Below are 24,574 nucleotides of genomic sequence, written 5' to 3'. Positions count from 1 at the left end.
TTAGCAAGTTTTCTGAATACAGAATCATTACCCAAAAGGCAACTACATTTCTACACAACAGCAACAATCAGTTAGAAAATATAATTCTTTAAAAAATGCCGCTTAAAAAGCACTGCGGAGTAAATCTATCAGAGGTTGTGCATGTTTATTATGAAATTTTATTGACAGACATTAAATATGACCTAGTTAAGTGGATATATATGCTATGCTTGTGGTTACTATATTCAATGTTGAAAATATGTTAATGTGCTTCAAACTGATCCACAGATTCCAATGGAATGAAATTCCAATAAGGATTCCAAAAGGATTTTTTTTTTTTGGTTGAACTGGATGAATTGATTTTAAAATATATGTGGGAGAGTGAAAGGGCACTTGAAGGAGAGCAAAATAGAAAAATCAATTCAAGGTGGATTAAAGACTTAAATGTCAAAGAAATAAAACTTAGAAGCCTATATATATGAGAATGTCTTTGTGACTTTGGGGTAAGGAAGACTTTCTTGAAGACACACAAAAGAAGCAGAAATCATGAAGATAAAAATTGATGACTTCTATACATTAAATTTAAGAATGTATGGTTTCAAAAGGACCATTCACCAAATGAAAAGGTAAGCCCCAAATTAGAAGATATTCGCCAAACATATAATCAAAAAGAATTAGTATTTAGAATGTACAAAAACTTCTAAATATCATAAGAAAAAGACAAACACCTCTATTGAAAGTTGGACAAAGGGCATGATTTAGGCATTTCAGAGGAGAGAGAACACAAACGGTTCATAAAATTTGTAAAAAGGTGCCTCATTTGTGATCAGGGAAAGACAAATTAAGACCACATGAGATACTCTTCCAAACTCACCAGACCAGCACAGACTTTAGAGCTAGTGAGGGTGAGGTTATAGAACAACGCGTACTGCTTGTTGAAGCGCAACGTGGTGTGACCTCCCTGCTCTACTCAATACAGTCCAACAAGTACTCTACGACCCAGCAATGTCACTTCTAGGTATAAACCTTAGAAAAAAATTTGCCCCTGTGCACCAGGAAACAAGTACAAGAATGTTCATAGCAACGTTTCCCTAAAGGCAAAAAACGGGAAAAAACTTAGAATGGGTAAAGCAACCAAAGTACATTCATACAATAAAACAGCATTACAGCCACAAAAACGAATGGATTACAGCTGGAACTATCATCAAGGGGGGATCTCAGCAGCATGAGAGCACCACATAAGAAGACCGTGCTTACGGCTGCGGAGGGGGTTGAGCAGGCGCTAAAATCTGCCACATGCTCCGCCTGCCGAGTGGACACACTGGATGCCTGTCCCCGAAGAAAGGGCTGCCTTTTAGTTTTTTTTTTTTTTAACTGCACAAAGGCTCCCTACGGGTTAGTTCTGGCTCCACAAAATCATAATGTTGAACAGAAAGACAAACGACAGAAGTATATGTATCCTGCATTATGCCACTTATATAAAGTAGAAAACCAGGTAAAACTAGATGATTCATATATGTGTGATAAAACTGTAACACAGAAAAACAAAACAGTGACTGGCGCAAAATTCAGAGTAGTGATCATTTCCTAGGGAGGAGGAGCATCCATTGGGAAGGGTTCATGGTGGGCTGGAGACTTCTAAGGTACTAAGAATGGTCTATTTATTTGGCTGAGTAGTGGGTACTCAAGAATTGTTATTGTTATTCTTTATCTTAAACATGTATGTTTTAAAAACCTGCCTTACATCACACACATAATTGATTTTTACATAAGAGGACCCATCCAAGAGTACTACTGTCTAGGGGGAGGCAGCCCGGTGTGAGGTTTGGAGATTGTAGATGGCTGGGGGCCGTGTCTGAGGGTCTATGTGGGTCACGGGAGGACACACCTTGATTGCTTCGTGTGCGCGGGGGGCGGGGGGTACTCCAGTGGAATCCTTCAAAAATGTCTCATGAAGAAGCAAATTAAAGCAAAAACTTGTATACAGATGTTATCAGTAGTAGTATTTTCAATAGCCAAAAAGTGGAAACAACCCCAATGTCCATGAATCAATGAATGGATAAATAAAATACAGTATATTCATACAATGGAATATTTAGTCAGCAATAAAGGGAATGAAGTTATCATACACGGCACAGCATGGATGAACCTTGCAAACGTGCTAAGTGAAAGAAGCCAGTTGCAAAAGACCACACAGTATGGGATTCCGCCCTATAAAGCGTCTAGGGAAGGCGTATCTACAGACTGCAAGTAGACCAGTGGTTTCCAGAAGCCGAGGGTATGTGTTTGCGGGAATGAGGAATGACTGGTAATGGGTATGAGGTTTCTTTTGGGGGCGACAAAAATGTTCTACACTTGGCTGTGGTGATGGATGTACAGCTCTGTGAGTATACTGCAAGCCAGGGAATTGTACACTTTAAATGGATGAATTATATGGTATGTGAACTGTATCTCCATAAAACTGCTAACAAAAAGAAATGGCTAGAATAAAAAAAATGACAACACAATTATTACCAAGAACACAGAGCAACTGGAAAATCCGTACTTTACTAGTGAGAATGCAAAATGATACCGCCACTTTGGGCAACATTGCTTATAAAGTTAAACATAGTCTTGTCTAGCAACCCTACACACAGGTATGTACCCAAGTGGAATGAAAACCTATCTTCACACAAAAATCTGCACACTAATGTTTATTTGCCAAAAACTGCAAACCACCCAAATTTCCCTCCCCTGGAGAATGGATAAACAAAGTGTGGTACATCCGTATAAATGAATACTAGGCAGTAACACAAGGCGCGAACAACTGACACAGACAATGTTGGTGAATTTCAAATGCACTGTTAAGTGAAAGTAGTCAGACTCAAAAGGCTGCACGTGACATGATTCCATACACATGATGCGACAGACAAAATGCCAGAGGCAGAAAACAAACCAGAGGTTTCCAGGAATCGGGCTGGGAGAGGTGTTACGGGCACAGGGGTGTGGGGAGTTTATGGGTGTGGTGAACCATCTGAAATCTCGCTTGTGGTGGTACTACGTGACTGCATGGGTTTGTCAAACCTCAGAGAACACTATATACAGTACACTACAATGAGTAATTTTACTGTATCTTAACTTTACCTTAATAAAAAGAGTCCCATTCCTTCCAAAAAATTGTCCCATGGGAAAAAATAATCTCATGGACCATGGGCCCAGATGCCAGATGGTAATTTAACAGTTACCTAAAATTGTGCCTTTGTTACTTTGTCCCCTTCCCCACCAGGTAAACCCTGGATAAGGAAACACAGTAGCTAGGGAGTAGAGATGAGCTGAAAGGTGAAAAAGGGCCTCGACTTGGCCCCACCACCAGCCTCACTCTCCCTCCACCGCGGGGCTGCAGTCTGAAACACAGGAGAAACTCCCTGCTGTATAAGAATGTACAGACTGGCTTATTACATTGAGCTGGACATTTAGTTGCTGAAATGAGACTGTTCCTGTGACTGAGAGGCCAGAAAAGCTATGGGATTGACCTGAATTCAAATAGGGGCATGAAAAGAATTAGCTCACAGAGGGGATTTGCATGAACAGTGAGAAAAAACTAAAGTGACTTTTTATGATTACCTCCCTGTAGACCCCAGTTCACTTAATATAGTGGTTACACATGCAATCAGTATGCTGACTACAAATGAGTCTTAACCTGTTCCTACATGTGCTAAATGGAAATCTCCTTGTATTGCAAACATGGGAGATAGTCTTATTTCAGCCTAACAGAATGTCAGAACATGGGCCTTACTTCCTAATGATCCAGCACCAAAACAGATTTCCCGAGGAAGTACGCTGGGACACTGGACAAGCATAAGCAGCAGGACGGTGCAATCCTGCAATCTTAGAGGCGTTCAGATGCCACGGGTGCCGGGTGATACGGAGTCCCACTAGAAGGACAATTTGTCGGAGGACAGTGCCTGGTACAGCGGAAGGAATAGGTGCTGAGTGACTGAATGAATGGAACTCGAAGACACAAAGAGGAAAATGAGAAAGAGATGGCTTTTCTTTCCCCAGGCTTACACTGCAAAATTTTTAAACACTATAATCATTAAGGTTTTATAGTTAAGGGGCTCGGGAACCTGGGGCAGTGGGTTGAGTCCCAGCCTAAGAAGGGTACTGGGTGCCGTCTAAATTCAGCTAGTGCGGGAGTGAAGGGGCCATGGCTGTAATCCAGGGATCCAAGTGACTGTAATTGCAAATCTCTCTTTCTGCATGAAACACAAACTGGAAGAAAATTTTGTTTAAATTCTCCATGGAGAATATTTTTATTTATTTATATTCTTCTTGCATACTCTAAAACGCACAGTGTAAATTTCCTTTCCTCAAAAACAGTGGTGAGCCTGGTCAATGCATCTGAGATCTTCAGAAGGGCTTCGGAAACGTTACCTTAGGTTTGAGCTAAGCGAGTCATCACAGAGATTGGTCATGAACTACTACAAAATTACAGGAGATCTAGTTATTATCCAACCGTTACTAGAAAAGCATTGGGAACACCAGACATACAGCCAGACAGAGAGGGTAACAGCAGAGCAGATGCTGTGGAAGTAATGGGATTTCCATATATATGGCTCTATGTACAGTATCAGGATTCTTTTATAGACAGTAAACTTATGCTTTAATCATTTTAAGGGCACTCTAATATAAATACAAGTCTCACTAATTTTAATCTTTTCTCTTTGGCTCACAAATGCACAAAAATACCATAAACAGTTTTCAGAACTTACTGCATTAATATATAAATAAGGTACATTACAAATGAGAAGAAAATACAAGACACCTCTTTAACATGGTAAATCTCTGAATATAAATAAGCAAATACTTCATTTACCTACAATTAAACAGTCAATTAAATCATTACATGGGATTCCCCCCGTCCCCAAGGTCAGACAACAGAGATGTGCACAATCTACACAAATTAATCTCTGAAAATACAGCAACAGTACACCTGAAACAATGAATCTGCTACTATTTTTCCCTAACAGGATACTAATGGGGAGGGTGTGACTCTTGTCAGTGAATGGTGCTTTTTCTCATCCGTCATCACTTTAGGTGGGAAAAACAATGATAATGAGGTCAGCTCCTGCTAACAGAATTTCCCTCGGTCCCCACAACACGGCATTTTGAGAAACATCTTTCCTGGGGTTGCTGGGCGAGCCGGTTAGCAGCATGTTTGGCCCCTCAATAACTGCTGAAGGTAAAGTTAATAGTCTTGCAGTGGGAACATGCTGTGTTCTATTATTAAGCCACACTCACTATACATACATATATAGAGAGAGGTATATATAACTGTACATATATACTGTGTTCCTAATGTGCAACTTTTTAAAAAGAACATTATTTCCTGCTAACTATAACAAGCTTAAGTAAGGGATTACCAGTGTTCTTCAAGATACTATGTTTACCCGCAGTGAAATGGCCTATTGTTTCAGCAACTTACAGAGGTTGCTCTAGAGTGCCAGAGGGGGAGGGAGCCCCAGAGACTCCTGTTCTGTGGGCGATTACAGATCCTGGCCCAGCCTTTCTATCTCCTCGACGAGGAAGTCAACGTCAGACTGGGTGGCGGCCGGGTTGGAGATGACCATTCGGAAGAAGTTGGCCTTGTCCCCCTGAGGCTGGTAGCCGACCATGGTGGTGCCCGACTCCATCATCAGGGCTTTGATTTTCGGAGCCACCTTGTGATGGAAGCACAGAACAAAGCTCAAGACTGATGTCAACACCACTTTTCTTTTAAAACAATGCAGCTCATTTCTTGGTTGGAAAAGAGAGCAGTTTGCTTTTTGCCCTTTTTACACTGATATAAAAACAAGACATACCTTATATCTAGGTTTCTTCAGCGGCTAAGATCTAATGACTATTCGAGCCCACCCAGTCATATATTCCCTCAGAAAATACTGTGCGACTGAATTTTGACAGTCAGTCATAGAACAATGATGATAAAATCAAAATAAAGCCCCAAAAACTCTTACGGGTGACGGCACAAATCAAGGCTCCTGGGTAATCCGGGGCCCGGGATTCTGCCTGGGACGCAGACTGGCACAGAGACTGTGCTCAATGTATGTTTGTTGAGTGGTTGAATGAGTGAAACATTACATACATGAAATATACCAACAAGTAGAAATAATATGTAAACTAGACATAGAAATCAACAATCAGTCGGAATGGATCAGCATTAGAGTAGACTTGAACTTGGTGAAAAATACATTGTAAGAGAAATAGGGTAATACGGGAGTTCCTGGGAATATGTATAGGATTCAATTGTCCCGCATGGGACCCGTTCCTCAATAAAGAACACCAGCCGCAGACAGGCACACACTCTCCAGGGGTTCCTGTTGTATCTGAACCACAGCAAGGGGACGATCCAGATCCAGGAAGAACATTAAAAGGTGGCTCCCCCTGACCCCAAGTCTTTAATTTCTATTTCTCCTTCATTAGAAAGACACATTAGCGTGAGGACATTCCAACCAGTCAGAGCAATGCCAAGGGGTAGGTGAGGCAAAGGAGAGACTCCATACCCTGTGCAGCTTTTCCCGTCGCTCAGGGCTGTCCGGCGCACCTCTGAGGCTTTGTGGAATATACCAGAAGCAGACGTTTGTGTGTTCAGGCTGCAGAGATTTTTACAAACAAATATACAAGCAAAAGAGAAAATTAGGAGAACCTGACAGAACGCTTCTCCCAAATCCCTTGGGACCCTTGGTGGAATTCTCTCTGACCAAAAAGAACAACAAAAAAGGAAAAACACTGAAATGTTAAAAAACAATTGCATTCGGGTAGTTTTAAAAAAGGGTATCATCCATCTTGCCGTTCTGTAGTGCCTCGTATCTATATGATGCTTGAAACACAACTTTACTGATAACTAAGTACTTTATTGAGTTTATTATACTGGCATACTGTATCTTTTCTTGATGACTCAGGATTGTCATAATGAACACCCATAAGACAACACTGTGAAGCCTAGAACTACTTAGTGTCCTTCCCTTAAAGACCCTGCGTTTTTTAGGTCTTCCAGATTCTTGCTACAGTTTTTCAGTTTCCTTCCTAGTTGCTGTTGGTCCTTGTTGTGCCTGCCTCTACCAGGCTGGAGACATCACATCTTTAACCTGAAGGATGTTTAAAACAATGCAGATGATCAGAGTGAGGTCTCATGCGTGAAATGCATGAGCACTGCATCATCAACTTGAACTGCTCCCGGCTCTTTCTTCCTCCTTGGTGATTCTCCAGGGTGTCCCTACTAGTCTAGGCTGCCTAATAAGTGGACCAAGCTGAACGTAGCTGTTGTTACATTATACTGGGTTACGAGTGGATTTTCTTTTATTCAACAGTGGTCCCCATTCAATGATGGAAATTTTTTTAGCCAACTGCAAGCCCCATCAGGGCAGGGACAGTATCTGTTTTGGTCACCACTATATAACCCAGCTCCTGGCCTGGGGCCGAGCATGAGGCGGACACTCAGTCTGTACTGCAGTGACAAATACCGCACTGTATACAGTGTAAGAGAACTCAGGGCAGAACCATTGTACTCTGCTCTCCTCATAACGGATCTGTGTAAAGTAGAACTTCATTTCTGAACCAGTCCTGGGGGACAAGTATATGCCCATTCTATAAGCTTCTTGGAACCGAGAAATAATTTATCCAGAGGATTCGACACAATAATAAGATCAACCAAAAGTGATAAAGGATTCAGATCTATCAAGGAAAGACCTCTTGTCTGCAAAGAGCCGAAGGGGGAAAGTCATCCCAATGCTACTGGAAGAAAAGTTCATGGACACAGACAGAACTGAAGGAATCATGCAGAAGAATGAAAATTCAGAAACAGCGTTTGGCAATGTGGGAAAATATGGCTTCTGGAGCTTCCGTCAATGGATTTTCTGGAAATGCTGCCGTACATCTAATCCATGATGACAACTTACCTCACCATTGAAAACCATCTCAAATTCCTCTCGGTTTTTAATCTTGGCATAGAGGTATTCAGCCAGGTCCAAGCATTTGTTGATCTGATTTTCAAATCCCACTGTTCCCTGTTTGAAAAAAAGGAAAAGTCAAGTTTGTTGGTGAGAGGTGGTATTTCCCTGTGATGGGCATTGGAGAAGGCTATGCTGGGTGAGAGGTGGTATTTCCCTGTGATGGGCACTGGAGAAGGCTATGCTGGGTGAGAGGTGGTATTTCCCTGTGATGGGCATTGGAGAAGGCTATGCTGTCCTTGTCTTCTGCAAACAGACATAAGAATATTCTTGGAGATGATTAGAAAGAAGGACAGTTATTCTCAACAGGCTCTCAGTTCCCTGCTAGTAGCCTGGACCTGAAGCCTATTTTCTGGTTTGCTGCGTGACAGTGCTACTCGGTTCACAAACTGTCACTGGTCTGTGATAAGATGAGCACAGAAATGGAGATTAAGCAATAAGAAACTTGTATAGTTTTTTGACAGAATAATTTTAATGTCTACTGAATCTAATTTTAAAAACTGGTGCTTGTACCTTGTATGGTTTTTTATTTTATTTCTCAAGCAATTCATCTTTATTGTATTGACCTATGAAAGGTTAAAAAATCCCAACTGGCTCTTCACCACCAAGAGTTTGAGAACGACTTCTTTATAGCCCACCTTCCGCAGCAGCTGGTTCTGGTCAAACGCATCCCCCACACTCCCAGGCAGGCTGCCTTCCCCACAGACAGCAGCATCACTTTGTGGGGACAGGCAGGCAGGCAGATGGGAAAGCCATTGGTTTCAGTACATGCCCTGAGATTGCAATAATTCCAGCTATTGACAAACTGGTTGAGCAGGAGTTTGGAAAGCCAGTGTAACTGATTAATAACAGTAGTGTGGAGGTTGTTGAGTGGGTCAGTGTTAACCAGAGCAGATGCACAAGGCTGGCTTGTGGATGGCTAACGGGCCTGGGTGAAGTCCAACACTGGCTAAGCAGCGGTCCCTGCTGGGTGTCCACTGGCCAGGCCACTTTGCACCCAGGAAACAAGCCTACATCAGGGCCCCACCCACCCCAGCAAGCCATGCATGAGGAGCCAAACTACCAGCAGATGGTTCAAAGGGTTATTTATAGGCAAAATGAAGACACAAATTACTGAGGCAGTGTGGTTATTATATTTCTAAATGATAGGGCTCTTTCTCTTGTTGCTTATGGCTATTTATGTGCTTAAAATACCTATAATTACTTTGTGGTAGACACCAAATTCAGACTGTTTCTATATTAAGACAAAATGGCTAAATGAGAAAAAGAACTAATGATCTGTCAAATTCCTTCTACAAAAAAAATATTTGCCTAGATATTTCACTGGAAAGTCTTTTTGTTTTGGAATTAGGTAGACCCAATCTTAATCATGGAAATTATTAAAATTAATTTTCAGTAGGTAAATAAAAATCATGGATATGGTATACAGCTGTGAAATAAAAATTGCCTTTACTTGATTACATAAAAGTGCTTCTGAAACAAATAGTCAAGTGGTAATCCTCTCCCTCACCCATATTTTGGGGAAAATTCTAATAGTTTGCTTTTTTTGAAAAAGATTTTATTTATATTTAGAGAGAGGGGAAGGGAGGGAGAAAGATAGGGAGGGAAACATCAATGTGTGGTTGCATCTTGTGCGCCCCCTACTGGGGACCTTCCCTGCAACCCAGGCACGTGCCCTGACTGGGAATCCAACCTGTGACCCTTTGGTTCACAGGCTAGCACTCAATCCACTGAGCCACACCAGCCAGGGCCTGCTTTTTTTCTACATACAGAAATGTAACCTGAAGGGTTGATGAATGCAGAACCACCATTCAGTCTAGCAGTAGGATTTCTCAGAATAAAGTATATATTTTCTAGAATAGTGTATAAAGCACAAATAAACGGAAAGCCATTATTTGAACAGAATTTAAAACTGTTGTACATATCCCATGATTTGAGGCCTCGTAAAGGAATTCAGGGTTCTGTACACAATAATGCAGTAGTTTTATCTTTATCTCTTCCTCTACATCTGCACTAGATAATTTCAGCATCCCTAAGGATTGTTGTGGAAGTCCCTATCTTGGCATCATTTCTAGTTGTTAGAAGAGAAAGTTATAAGGAAACTTCACGGTAATTCAAACTGAGGAGATTGAATGGAGGAAGGGAGAATTTGACTTGGAAAATAAAGTGATTTCATTGCAAAGAAAACACAGTTAACTCAATTATCTAGATATCGATTGAATGCATAGTGAATTATCTGTGATATATCTTTTCTCTCACCAACCAGCCTGTGCAAATATACATTTCTGCTCTATTTCCTGAATTCCCTTTCTCATACCTTTGCTTTCCACATCAGCCAGAACTTGAAAATGTCCACATGGCGGCCACACTGAATTGCCTTGTCCCCAGTGTCATAGGAGACATCATATTGCTTGTCCGGCTGGAAGAGGTAGCCTGCACACATCTGGTTGCATCCTTGGAGTATCCCCTATTGTGGAAATCAAGACAGGTGCGCATCTGTATTCACAGGTCAGAGATGTGGATGGCTTTGAAACAGGGCTGGCTGGGCTTGGGGTCACATGCAAACTTTCTTCTAATATCTTACGAGGTTGTGCACTTGTTCTGATTTCTTCTCTGAAACCACTCTTGGAAATGCTTTGCCCTTTTCCCTCTGTCAGTCTACTTAGAAAGTAATCTTTTGTCTCAGGGGCCAACAACAAGGGCCCCGCTGTCCCTCTCAGGGCATTTGGAAGTAGGCGTGGGTGTTCTGGGTTGTTGCAAAGTCTGGGAAGTGCTGAGGCACTCAGTGGGCAGGGGAAGGATGGTTTCCTTCCCCAAAAGCATGCCCTAAGAAGTCTCCCCATCTTTTCCAGGATCTCCTATGAAGTTCACAGGCACTGTAGTTAGGAGCAGGGTAAAGAGCTTGTGCAGGTTCTAGCTCCTTTAGGGGGTGACGGATTTCTCAGAATGCCTCCCTAGAGCACCAGTGCCTGAGGGCGGCATCCTGTTATTAGATGCCTACAGAAGGGAATACACTACTAACTCATTTGCAGAAGCTTTGGGGTCAACAGCTCTTGTTAGTCTGAGTTGACCTTTGTAACATGTAAAGGTCAACTCTTTTTCAGCTCTTGGGACCATGAATTCATGCTAAAAAGTTAAAATATGTTCCAGTGACCACTCTTTTGTTCTGAGGCGAGAGCTGGTACTCCAACTGCTTTCCCCTCTGTTTGTAGAACATGAGGAGTGTGAGATCAAATACTGCCCTTACAGTCTCTGTCCCTGACAGGGCCCTGAGCACTGAGGGAGAACAAAGGGCAGCGGCAAGCAAGAGCCCAGGGGAGGCATGGGGTTAGCTGAAGACTAACGGATAAGGGCAGGGGAGAGCAGCAACCACGGGCCCACGGGGCAGTCCACCTCATGAGTCTGTCACCAAGTACTGTGAAAAGACCCCAGGCTTTGCTCTCTTGTGCCTTCTAAAGGATACGCAGGCCACCAGCCCATCTCGGGAGGCTGTACAGACCTTTTCCTTGACAAGAATGGCAGAGCACTGCAACGGCACGCCCATCATCTTGTGAGGGTTCCAGGTCACTGAGTTGGCCCTGAAAGAAGGAGCAGGAATCAGCAAGAGGCGACTGTCCTCCTAAAGAAAACACCACCCAGCGCAACCCAAGTCAGTCCATGTTTTCAACGCCTAGTCCCCTAAACTGGCTAACCAAGTGGTAAACAATTGTTTTGCAGGCAGTCTCAGGGTACTAAGTTGCAGGCTGCCTCTTCTAAACAACTGCTACTAACACCAGCTACCATTTATGAAGAACTTACGTGTCTTATTCTGAGAGCTTTACAGGCATTATGCCAGTATGGCGTCAAGATGAACAACTCAGGAGTATGGAGCCCAGCTGCCCGAATCTGAATCCTGGCTCTGACATTTGCTAGCTTGGGCAAGTTCCATAACTCCTTTGTGCCTCAGTTTTCCCATCTGTAAAATGGGGAGTATTTGTCATAGAATTGAATAAAGGAGAAAATGAGTTAATAAATACATATTGCTGATAACTGTGCCTGGAATACTTAATTCTCACAACAACCCTCTGATGTAGGAACTAGTCTCTATTTTAGATGGAGAAACTGAGGCACAAAAGGGTTAAATGCATCACCCTAAGTCACACAGCTAGGAGGTGTAGGAGCCTATGTTCACGTCCAGGGAGTGGACCTGCAGAGCCAGGGCTCCTCGCCCCTCCACCACCTGCCTCCCTCTAGGCAAGGCTCTGGCTGCTTCTGCCTTCCTGTTCTTAGTTATGAAATGGGCTGGCCATGCTGACCTGACTGCTTATGAGGTAGTATGAAGAGTGACGCTTAAAAGCAAGGATCATTTAAACAATTCTAGACTTTGACTACTTAGCAGCTTTGTTTAAATGCTAAATGAACATGACATTGCCAGTTTAGGCTGCAAAGAGAGCTTAACAAGCATGGTTTCCTAGCAACTGCATCACTCTGTCAGACACAATTAAATGGTTAAGGAGCACACTAGCTAGGATGTTATGGAAACTACTAAGTATAATGCATGACGATTAAACCTTGGGTAACTTGCTTCAGTGGTTTAGACTCCTTCCCAATGGCCTGGTCCACAGCTGGGCTTGGTGCTGTAATACCTATACCTGTGAAGGATGTTTTCCCCAGACACAGCAATTGGCTCTGAATTATACAGACTCTGTACTCCCTAGAGCTAAATCCTGGCTGAATTTTTAACCTTTTCATCTTGCTTAGGCCCTTTAGAGGGAAAGGGATTTAGTGTAAAAGTGACAATAGGGTGTGCACTGGGTTTCAAAGATAAGGGTGAGAGCCCTGACTGGTGTGGCTCAGTTGGTTGAGTGTCCTTCCTCAAAGCAAAAGGTCGCTGGTGTAATTCCCAGTCAGGGCACACACCTGGGTTGTGGGTTCGGTCCCTGGTCAGGGCTCATGCGAGAGGCAACTGATTTGTTTCTCTCTCACACTGATGTTTCTCTCACTCTCTTTCTGCCTCCCTTCCCCTCTCTCTAAAAATAAATAAAATCTTTTTTTAAAAATAAGGTAAGAGAGAAAGGGCTGAAGTCCTGTGCCCCTGAATGTATAATAAAGAAAACCTTTGTAAAAGAGACCTATGAAAAGTTCTAAGAAAAATTGACTAAATGCTTAGTCATTAAAATGAATTAGTGTGTCAAGCCATATTTTAAAGGTAGTAGATTAAATCAATTTTCTCATAGAGAAAATTTATCACCACTGAGTTATTAAAAATTATATTTAGATCTCTTATATTAAGTGGTTTTTCAATGTCCTAAGGGTCTGAAGCAAATGATCCTTTGCTTCTACAAATGGAAAGTAATAAGATATGATATGGATTCGGTTTCCTTCAGAAGACATATGTGTTTTAAGATGGTAGATAAGACAAAGGCTAGTGCAAACTGTTTCCAGGTTCCCTGCACTCAGAGAGGGAAAATGAAAATTGCCTGAGAACTCTAAAGTACACTTGAACTGGCTCATCTATATTTAATATATTATCCTCCAAGTTATGGAGCCAAATAACTATGCTGCAAAGGGTCAGTTCCACTCACCTTGACACTGGCCTTTCAAAACTGTGCCAGGAGGGAAGAGCCACAGCAGAGGCAACAACACCTCAAGCCAGAGCCCGTTCTGCAAGAGAAGCCACTGGGGTGCCGGCTCCTGAGCCCCCCTCCAGCCTTGTCTGCTCTCCCCTGTCACTTTGCTCCAACCACACTGGCCTCTTCGATGGTCCTCCACCACCGTGCCAAGAACAGTCCTGCCTCCTGGCCATTGCATTTGTCCTTCCCACCACCTAGAACACGCTTCCCTGTATCCTTGCTTCCTGTCTCCCGTTATTCCAGTATCTGCTGAATGTCACCTCCTCAGAAAGGCCTCTGACTACCCTGTCTCAAACAGCATGCCTTGGCACTCACTGTTATTTAATCCTCTTTTGTTTTCTTTACTATGAGAGAGATCAAATATCTCTTTGTTTAGGTACATCCAGCCCACTGGAATGTAAGCTTCGGGAGGGTAAATCTCTTAGTCGATCTAACACTGTCCATATACTGCCTTATTTTTCCTACATGTACCAGGCACACATTTTTTAGGAAAGTGCCATAGATGGCTGGGTTGAAGGTGGGTAACCAAGTGCTCACATTCATGCCTGCCCGGCTCGTGACTCACGTAAATATTTGTGCTCAGTAAATATTTGCTGAATCAGTGGGATCAATTGGGATAAACACATTGGACTCAGGCCAAAATCATATTTGGCTTAGCATACCCACTGAACTTGAATGGCGAACAAGAAAATTCAGTTGGATGAGCTGAGTGTCCTCCCCTTTTCCCAGCAGTAAGCTTAATGAGAAAGGAGAGTGAAATGAATCAGTGCCCCTTCCTGTAACCCTGGCAAACTCTCATTTAGCCTCCAAATCTTCCAACTGCTTGATTTCTCTTCTCTCCTACCTGGGCTCCTAGCAATCACATCCATTGTTGTGCTTATCACTTTGGGCTGTAACTATTTGTTTATTTGTTTCTCTCTCTGTCTAAATTGTGAACTCATTGGGGTGAGGAGTCATTTGACTGAGAAAGCAATTATTTTTGATTTCCCAGTGCCTAGCATACCATACGTGCACAATAAATGCCTATTGAGCAAGCGCGAGCTTAGTCAGATTGAAATAAGATGCTGGGAACATCAGCAGACTCTTGGCCCGGCTTGTCTGATGGCCCAGTTGGGAGGAGGCCCGGACTCTGACCCTTACCTCTCTATGCCACTGAGTTTATGGCGGTGCTTCCTGGACATGAGCAGCCCACCGCCCCAGGCAGCCTGTGAGGACACAGAAAGCGGGGAGGGGGACAGCAACATTTAAGAATCCAACCCAGTCACCTCACACCTCCACCAAAACATGAGAAAGCAAATGGTCACAAAACATAAGCTTCTTTGACAAAAGGAATCCACAGATTGTTCAACCAGTGGCAGTTGTAATTCATCATTTGTCACTTCTTCATAAGGTCCTCCAGGTTAAAGTCAGAGTAGCTATGAGCAATACAGGAAAATCTTGCCTGAGCCTGTGGTGCCAACCCCCAAAGCCTCCAAGAACTCTGGAAAGGGAGAAGATACTCAATGGCCCTGCAGGGTGGCTGTGGAAGTGGCACAAAGGACTGGAGCCTGTTATCTGATTCTCGGGAGGATAGAATCCTAAGGGCTTCTGCAAACTCAGAAAGCAGCAGCCCTGCCAGACTTGGATGTCCCACCACGGTGCCTGCTACATCAAGACATTTTTGTGGGGACGCCGATGCATACATTTACGGGATAGCTTGGGACACCACATGACACAAGAACAGCCTTTGTTAGTCATTTGTTCAGTAGTACCACAGGCTGCCCAACTGTCCAGTTGTGAGAAGTTATATCTGTAAGAGAACGGAGTGAGAAAAAGGAAAAAACGTACTCAGTCACGCATGCAAGACTGTATCTTTTGTGTTCCTGGGACAATCTGGGACTAAATCTCTTGGTTGATAACTCCTCCCATATACTGTCTTATTTTTCCTACAGGAACCAGATATGCATTTTTTTAGAAAAGCGTCATAGATGGCTGGCTGAAGGCAGCTAGCTTGGCGTCCAGATTCCTGGCCACTTTCTACACATTGTATCTTATATTTTTCCCCTCTGAAACCAGTTATATTTCTCTCTGTAGCTATTTCTCCAGATAAAAGCTACCTGGAAAGGTGATAGAGACCGTATTCTGAAATGAATCACAGAAGAGCAGAACTAATGCGGTGTGGACAGAGAGCCAGCGGGGGCGGCAGAAGAAGCTTGAGGCAAACCACAAAGCAGAGCGGCTTCCACCCCCCGACTGGACTGGGCCGCTCTGTGAGTTATAGCACTTACATCGACATGCAGCCAAAGGTTGTATTTCTCACATATATCTGCAATCTCCTGTATTGGATCAAAGGCTCCATAAACAGTCGTGCCAGCAGTTGCATTGACGTAAAGAGGAACATATCCCTATAAGGCAAGAGAGACAGGCTGATTAGCCCCTTTTAAGCTTTCTCCTTTCCACAGGAAGTGGGTGACTTGCAGTGGCATTTATTCGGAGATCAGCTGAGCTGATGTGGTATCAGGCACTACATTTGGGAGTATTCTTTGTTGGTACACTCACTCATTCATTCATTTACTCAACGAATAATTTTTGAGTGGCATGCTATGTGCCAACCCCTGTTGTAGATGTGGGAAATACAGTAGTGAGCAAAACAGATGAAGATTCCTGTCCTCACGGAGTTTACATTCTAGTACGCAGTGACAGATAACCAACAAAATTAATTAAGCAAAGTACACAGTATGTTTGCTATTGACAAATTCTATGGTAAACAGTAAAGCAGGAAAGAGTAATAATAAGTTTAAAGTGCTAGGCAGGTAGCTCAGAATATATCATCTGGGCTTTGTAGTTTTAGAAGTTATGTTAAGTGTACTGATGTAATAATAATACATATTGAAGCATTGTTTGGTTATTTAAAACTGCTATATACATTGTTTCACCAAGAGTGGACATGGTAAAAGTTCCATGTGAACAAGAAATAAATGAGCAGGTGGAGTCAGACAGGCTGGGGGAAATCTGTGAGGTTCTGCTGTAGCTCAGCTCCACCTCTGCTTTTTGCTCAGTGCTAGGGACATTTCCATCAGTCTCACCTACTGAGACCCCGCCCCCCCTACAAACAACTACAGTTAGAGAAAGAGGTGAAGAATGTAACCAAAACGAGTTGGTAAATGGCCTGACAACTACCTGGCAGTGTCTTGTGGATACACCTGTTCTACGAGACTTTTTTGTTTAATAGGCTTTGCTGAGGCTGATTCACCAAGCATCATTGGCCATCTGCCAGGGCACAGAAGCACTTTGTTAAACAGAATCCTAAGCTAAAATGATATTTGTTAAAATAAGATTACACCTATCAAGTAGCAAGTGAAAACCTGAAGAGGCTGTGTCTTCATGGTGCTTGGGTAGTGGATTTACTGAAGTACATCAAACTAATCATTTGGCACAATCAAGACAGGACAAGTGGTTTAATGACTGAATTTTTCATTTTTCAAAAAAAAAGTGATATGGTATAGACACAGCTTTAAAGCCAAATCATCTCACAAGTTGGAAATAAATAAACACTTGAGTACAGAGTTTTAGAAACACAACAAAATAATTTCTTATATTACCAAAGACTTTTATTGTCTACAGCAGAAAGAAGGTATTTTTTAAAATTTGTATTCACCAGAGTTTAGATGTACCATAGAGTATATACCTTTTGCTTGGCTTCAATAATTTTTGTCTCTAAATCGGCAGGAATTATCTTCCCCCTGTAATTATTATAAAAGGAGAGAAAGGAATATGAAAAATCAATGAGACTGCACATGAAAAAAACTTCAGCCACAGCAAAAAGTAGTTTAATCGGATATTTTCAACAGACCATTAGCAGCTTGGCACGCTGTACTGAGTCAGTCCTTAAGCACAATAAAACAAATTTAACAGATGAACACATTTAATACATCAAGAACAGAATATCCACTCTCCCCTGCCTACCTTTCATTGCACTTTATCAAAATCACATTGTCGGTGCCAAAGCCAAGTGCAGCCCCAGCCTTTTTAATGGAATAGTGACTCTGTAACAAACAGAGGCTTGAAGTTAGACATTAGAGAGTCCCTTGGAAAACACCACAACCCATGAGCAAGAGCACCCAACTCACATGTTCTGAGGTGAAGAGGACCAATTTGGGCACGGCCGCCATGCCCTTTGTCTTAACTTCCGGGAAGTGCTTGTAGCGAGCAGCCATGATGCTGTACATGTTGGATATGGCTCCCCCTATGGGCAAGCAGACACATTGGGAGGTGTTGGAGTTCCTTCATTACTGTTTCTAACAGCAAAGGCTAAGCTGGTGTCTCAAGAGACAAGGGAGGTCAGAGAGGGGAAGGACAATATCTTGATAGGTTTTGATGGCTTCCTATTGCCAGGGCTTCCCTCTGGCCCCTTTGCCCTGGGAACACAGCAGTCACGCTCATCACCAAAGCCACCCAGGCAGTTTGGCTGCAGGTGAGTCATAAACCCTAGGGCCCACCCCAGCTAAAGCCTAGACATAAGAGATGGCAGTGGCTGTAAAGAGATGGGTGAGTTACAACTTCCCTGCTTCTGCTTTATTTTTAAAAATTTTTTATTTAGTGATTTTTAGAGAGAGGAAAGGAGAGAAAGAGAGAAACATCAATTTGTTGTTCCACTTTTTTATGCATTCACTAGTTGATTCTTGCATGTATCAGGGCAATGCTCTAACCCACTGAACTAGCCAGCCAGAGCCCTGCTGCCACATCCTGCTCAATCTGTTTACTGAATAAAGATGAATTTGTTCCCTGAGTCAGACAGACAGAGAAAGAGAGGATAATGGAGCCCAAAGAAACAGTGTCATTGCCCGGATACTCTCCTCAAAGGACTCAGGAGAACTGAGGTAACTAGGTATACCTGGCCAACGCAAACTCACTTTTGCACCGATTACCTGACACTCAAACAGGTAAACTGCTCTAAGGCTTGAATCGCCTGGACAATTTCTTCTCTTCCCCTTGCCCACAGCCACACTGTCTCTGACATCACCCCAAACTCCTTCCTAACACCAAGAACATCTGTCCTCTTTTAAAAAATTCTTATCCTATCTACATCAAACTAGAGATTCAAAGTAGATACACTACTTTGGCAGAAATTGATTAGTCAATTGATAATCTTGGCTCACTGATCTTCAGCTTAATCAAACTGCTGTGGACAAACTGGAATTGTTTAGCATAATTTAGGGACAGCCTTTGTCAGTTCACCCGGGTTAAACACAGCCTTTGTGGGTTAGTACACATACAATGCAGCACTCTTCCCAGCCTTCACCCTGACGAAGACAGAAAGGCGGAGTGTAGAAAACAAGTATTTTTAAAGGCCATTCTTCTTCTACAAACTCATTCTGTGGTTCGTATTCTCAAAAGGGCCCTAAGGATTCATAGTACAAACTTGGAGGAGCATCAGGAGAAGAGAACAGCAACTTACCCGGAGAAAATATCCCATCACCGTCTTTATTTGACCATCCAACTATCTCTCTCATCTTCTTAAGCGTTATTTGCTCCATGAGGACAAACACTGGAGCAATTTCATAAGTAAACCTGGAGAGGTGGTAAAAATGAATGAAAATAAAGAAGTCAACCACTTATTTGGGGAACACAGATGATTGGTTTAGTATTTGTACTTGGGATCTTGAAAAAAAAAAGAGGTTCAAAACCACTAAACCAAATCATTTGCTGGAAATGCATTAAGTCGCCAGTCATAAAACGTCAGAAACCGGCCTGGGTTACCAAAAGAGGGGGGGGAGGTGCCTGCTCTCTGATTCTTCACCAACAAAATAGATTCTCATCTGAATGGAATGTCTTAGGGGTGGTCCACCAAGAGAAATCAAATGAAAGAAAATGACTTTTCTGGGTCTCTTTCACCTCTAAGACTGTAAGATGATGCAGATGTTAATTGAAAAATATGTATTCTAAGTTTTATATAAAATGGGTTTGCAACATTAAAAAAAAAACATGACTGCTAATTTCACACTTGTAGAATCTATAAAACCCAGAGCCTAACTCCATCTTTTAAAAACAATGTAAACATCTGGAAGCTAACTGTGAAGATAATTGGAAATATTGACTCAGGTTTCAAAGATCTCCATATAATTATCTACATGTTTTTTTCTACTGATAATTCCCAAGGACAGCTATGTTTCTACAGTTCTCTGAAGTCGATATCTGTCAGGAATAATTATAAGGGATGATTTCCTAATTACCAATTATAAAAAACAAGAAGATGGTCAATTGGCATCAACAGCTAACTGTGGGCATCAGACATCCGGGTAGGTGAGCTTCATCGTCTAACTGATTGAAAAGTAGCAAGCCATGCTATTCTCATCGCAATTCGAAACAGCGCGCGGTCTGGTAGACTAGTCGTTGAGACAAGATTGCGGGGCCACGCACAGGGCTTGAGAGAAATCAAAGAAGGTGCATCCACAGAAAATTGAGCCAGAAAACAAAAAGATATTCACCGACTCCAAGGCTCTTTGTCTTTTTCCTCCTTTGCTTTGACCTTCTCAAGCACTGGAGTCTGTGGGCTCGGCTCGACCATGCTCCCTGAAGAGAGACGCCTAGATTGACTCAGCTGACTGATAGGGGGAGACTTTATCATTGGATAAGGTGTTTGAGCTGAATGTCAATGCTGAGGACTAATGGGAATTCTTGCTGGCTTAATGATTTAGCAAAGCTATTTGCAAGGATGAGATAACAATTGTTGTATATGAGATACAGGTGAAGGTACTAAGTTTTAATCATGGAGAAAAAAGCAATCAAATTAATCACATGGCTGTAAAAGAGCACAAAAAGATCCTGGAGGATCCTCAGGATGTATCTGTTGGTAGAAGAATTTTGCCCCCCCCCCCCAAAAAAAGAATATGTTCATTTTCTTTAGTAGGACCCTTGAAATTTAGGAAGAAGAGCCTCGGAAATCAGGTGTTCCGTTACCATCACCTCTGGAGGTCACAGTCAAGCTTTGGTTCTGCTCTGAGCCCCATTACCATGGAAACCAACACCCCCTCTTTTCTGAGGGCCTGATAAGGGAAAAAGAAGAAAAGGGTCCCTGCTTTAGCCTGGGCTGGACCAAGAGTCAAACTCATGATGTGTTTCTGACTACTCTTAAACAAATGTGTTGATAGTGCCACTGATTTTTGGAAATATCGGAATGGCAAAACTGTTTGCGTGGTGAATAGGTGCTGGTGGCAGTGTGTGCTGGCATCTCACAATAGGCAAGGAACATGAAATTATATGCAGCACTATCAGCCCTTACCATGGACTGGATGGAAGCTGACTGGAGTCAAATCAGTGTTAGATGACCAGGCAGGGACCACATGGGGAAGGGAGAAGGGATGGGTCTGGAGGCCAGGGGGGTGGTCTACCTCATGATTTGAACTAATCTAGGCCCCAGGTTTAGTCTTAGAATTGGTCTTCCTGCTTAAGGACAAGGAAGGAGCATGGCCATTACGCTCAGGACTAGGAGAAAGTCTAGAGAGTCTGATCATTAAACCATCTGATCTTATCTTTTTCAGGTTTCTTATTTGTGCCAGGTACCCAGTTCATAAGCCTTCTTTCAGTTCTGTTCAACAAATGCTTACCGAATGACTATTCTCTGTCACGTGGCATGTTATGTACTGAAGAGACAAAGATGTTATAAGACACCATTCTCAACTGTGAGGAAGAAACGTACAAGGATGAATCCAGCATCTGGTTTTTGGCTTAGCTGCATCTCATTTGACAGTTCCTGCCTGACTCTGAAGGACCAGTTATTTCACAGCTAAGACCAGCTCATCTTAGTCTTGACCTTAGTCCTGACATCCTGTCTTAGAAGCATATAGGTTGGTCCATGGCTGTTGATCCTCAGCCAGGCCTGACAGATGGGCTGACATGGTGCTCCCCGTTCCTGATATTTCTGTGACCCTGCCTTCCCAGCCTGGGCCATGCTTACAGCTGGCAGTCTGCCTACACCCAAAACCTTATAGAAATCCTTGAAGTTCACCCTAGAGCAGTGATTCTTAACTTAATTGGGGCCACGGACACCTTTAGGACTCCTAGGAAAGCTATGGCCCTTCTTCCCAGGAAGAAAATGAGGACACGCACATAATTTATTACACAGTTGTAGGAGGCACCCCTTTTGCAATCTGGACTCCAGGTTAGGTGCCCCTCCCCTAAATGACAGATAAAAGCAGATTAAAGTCAAGAGATCAAAGGTCAAATATGGATTCAGAAGAAGCTGGTTAGATGCTAGAATTAAGAGTACAAGATTATATTTCAGAATCAGAGACCAAGGAACTAAATCTGCAAAAATCTCTAAGTTGAAGCACAAGAACATGGGACTGGAAGTAGGGATGTGAAAGAGCCATGGAGTGACACTGAAGGGGACTTCTGGGCCATTCCGTATTCTCAGTAGGGTAGTGAGTCAGCCCTTTTTTCATGGCGCAACTCACCTTTCCGGAGGGATGCACTGAGAACCAAGGCACATTGATTAAGAAGCTGTATTTCTCTTGTGGCAAAGTCTGCTGACTGCTAACCAGTACCAATCTTGGGGTGGCAGTTCACCCAGATCACAGATGACATTTCCTAGACTCCCTAGGTGTGGCCACGGGACCAAGTTCCAGCTACAGAGATGCTGCAGGAAAGAGGCAGAGCTTCTGAAGTTCCTTAGAAGAGTGTGTTCCTTTTTTGCTTTTCCTTCCTCCCTCCCTGCCTCCCCCCCTCTCCCACCTTCCTGAGGTCCGGAACGTGGATGTGATGCTGGAGGCACCTGCTACAATAGGGGTGAAAAAGGCACAGGGGATCTGGACGACTGGTGTCTGCCAAACTGGAAACTTCTTTAATGAGAGAAAGAAATAATTTTTTATGTTGACCTTCTTGACACTCTTCTTAGATTTCTTCTCCTTACAGATGTGGCAGGTGGCCTACCTTCACCTTAGAAGCTAACACACCTGAGAGGAGCTTAGTGAGCCCCTCTGGTATCCAGAGATGATGAGAGACAGAAACAAAAGAGCCGGGAGGCTGAAGGGACTCAATCCACTGAGCCACACCAGCCAGGGCTGGGAGGCTGAAGGGAGTCGTGCTGATGACCACAGAGCCCTGTGGGCGGCTGCCTCTCCTTGGCGTGAGTGTGTGCGCTGCACCCTGCATAGCCTGGGCACTTAAGACTGGTGCCCGTTTCAGTCTTCAGAACCACTCTGAGAACGGATACCATTATCCCCCATTTTCCTGAAGAAGAAACAGAGGTTCAGAGAGACTCAGTGATTTGTTTTAAGATCTCCCAGTTAGTATGTTTCAGAGTCAGAATTCCAAGTCCTTTGTGTCAAAGCTGCGTTTCCATGACAAACGAGAACTGCTTGTTGCAGGCTCCTCTCTGACAACCTGCCCCGTAGTATAAAATGACTGATAACTCCCACAGAAAATTTCTCCTGGGTAATTTCTATGAAAATAAAGCACTAGGTAGTTGAAATCATAACCTCATAACAAAGGGCTGAGATAGATCTTGCCATAAAGATTATGTATTGTGCTCAGTTTCTTGTGGGAAGGCTGTGGTTACATCTGGGCACTACTGCTCAACCTGCACAGTTGTGCCTGCTGGCCCTGTTTGGGAAGAAAAGAGCCGTACGTGCCATGGAAGCTACACATTTGTGAAGTTTTCTTTGGATCTTCCCTGGGTCCTTGCTTGGAAAAACATATCTCAAAGATATATGCACAGGCAGGTATAAATGCATGATCATAAATGTTCTTTTTACTCCAACAGTCAGACACCTAACACTTTGCCATTTGAATTAGGATACTGGACATTTCTCTTAAAAATACTATACTGAGCCCTGGCCAGTGTGGCTCAGTTGGCTGGAGTGTTGTTCTACTAACTGAAAGGTCGTGGATTCGATTCCCAATCAGGGCACATACCTAGGTTGTGGGTTCAGTCCCTGGCCGGGGTGCATACGAGAGGCAACTGACCGATATTTCTCTCTTGCATCGATGATTCTCTCCCTCCCGTCCCCTCTCTCTAGAATCAATAAGTATGTTCTCAGGTGAGGGTAAAAATAAATACTCTACTGAGGAATATTTTCCTATTATCCGTACCACCCAAACTTAATTATAGTGCAGGTAAAACAAAAATGAGCCTATCACTAAATCCTACTCTGCCACAGAGCCTTTTGCCATTCTCTCTCAGACTTACATCGAACACTGTTCCCAGCTGGAGAAGAAACTGTCACAAGGGAGCACGTTTCATGTAAGCTCCTGACAGAGCTGCCACATTTCATGGTCTTCCAGGGGAACTGGCTTAGAACAATTTCCAGGTAATACTTATTACTTCTTCAGACAACGCCTTGTCTCCAGAACCGACAGAAACTATTTCACTATTTTAAATAACCTTCTCAATTGATCTGTTGGAATCGGATCAGATTTTATAAATATCCATTGTCCAGTCCAGCTGCAATTACTGGGTGCCATTTAGTTGGACTGGCCTTGACCTCAAATGACTGGGGCATTTTTAGTGTTTCATGGCTGAGCTGAGGTGAGGAAATAATACGGGACTTTGATTTTTATAAACACATACCAAAAAACAGAGAGTTTGTGAGAACTCTCTGGTTGAAGAAAAGCCTTTTAGGAGAATATCTGGTCATAAATGGTTCAAAGGGGTGAGTTCCTTTTATTTACCTTGAGATTGGGATATATATATGTGTATATTTTTATATATGTATATAAGTGTGTGTATATAAATATACACATATATCCCAATCTCAAGGTAAATCATATACGTGTGTATAAATACATAACACACACAGGCACGCACACATGTATCTATGGAAATTGCAGCTGAGAGCCCTACAGAATACACACTTAGAGGTGCTGGGTCAGTGCAGGGCCTATAGTAATACGAGTATTCAGGCCTTAATAGATATGTATCTTTTACCCTCTTTTTCTCATTTATTCACCAAATAATTAAGTTTTTTAAAAGCTGTACTTCCTAATTAAAATTGTTCCTTAGTGTGACATGCTCCAATT

At 42.9% G+C, this 24,574-nt stretch overlaps 1 protein-coding gene across 2 annotated transcripts in view; it reads right to left on the bottom strand.

Annotated features, from left to right (window-relative positions):
• Positions 1 to 4,241: 4,241 nt before the first annotated feature.
• The window catches only part of GAD1 (glutamate decarboxylase 1), a 40,832-nt gene continuing 20,499 nt past the window's right edge, over positions 4,242 to 24,574 (bottom strand). For both annotated transcript variants that reach the window (XM_053918772.2, XM_053918771.1), the window contains 11 exons: positions 19,014 to 19,126; positions 17,686 to 17,801; positions 17,522 to 17,601; positions 17,244 to 17,298; positions 15,844 to 15,960; positions 14,717 to 14,781; positions 11,464 to 11,542; positions 10,282 to 10,431; positions 7,914 to 8,021; positions 6,519 to 6,608; positions 4,242 to 5,678 (listed from right to left, as the gene is read on the bottom strand). In XM_053918772.2, coding sequence (XP_053774747.1) covers positions 5,505 to 5,678; positions 6,519 to 6,608; positions 7,914 to 8,021; positions 10,282 to 10,431; positions 11,464 to 11,542; positions 14,717 to 14,781; positions 15,844 to 15,960; positions 17,244 to 17,298; positions 17,522 to 17,601; positions 17,686 to 17,801; positions 19,014 to 19,126 — 1,147 coding nt within the window. In that variant the 3' untranslated portion in view covers positions 4,242 to 5,504. The remainder of the gene's footprint in view (positions 5,679 to 6,518; positions 6,609 to 7,913; positions 8,022 to 10,281; positions 10,432 to 11,463; positions 11,543 to 14,716; positions 14,782 to 15,843; positions 15,961 to 17,243; positions 17,299 to 17,521; positions 17,602 to 17,685; positions 17,802 to 19,013; positions 19,127 to 24,574) is intronic.

The sequence above is a fragment of the Desmodus rotundus genome, chromosome 2, assembly GCF_022682495.2.
Source record: "Desmodus rotundus isolate HL8 chromosome 2, HLdesRot8A.1, whole genome shotgun sequence".
Classification (NCBI taxonomy): domain Eukaryota; kingdom Metazoa; phylum Chordata; class Mammalia; order Chiroptera; family Phyllostomidae; genus Desmodus; species Desmodus rotundus.
This window is presented reverse-complemented; position numbering and strand designations above follow the sequence as displayed.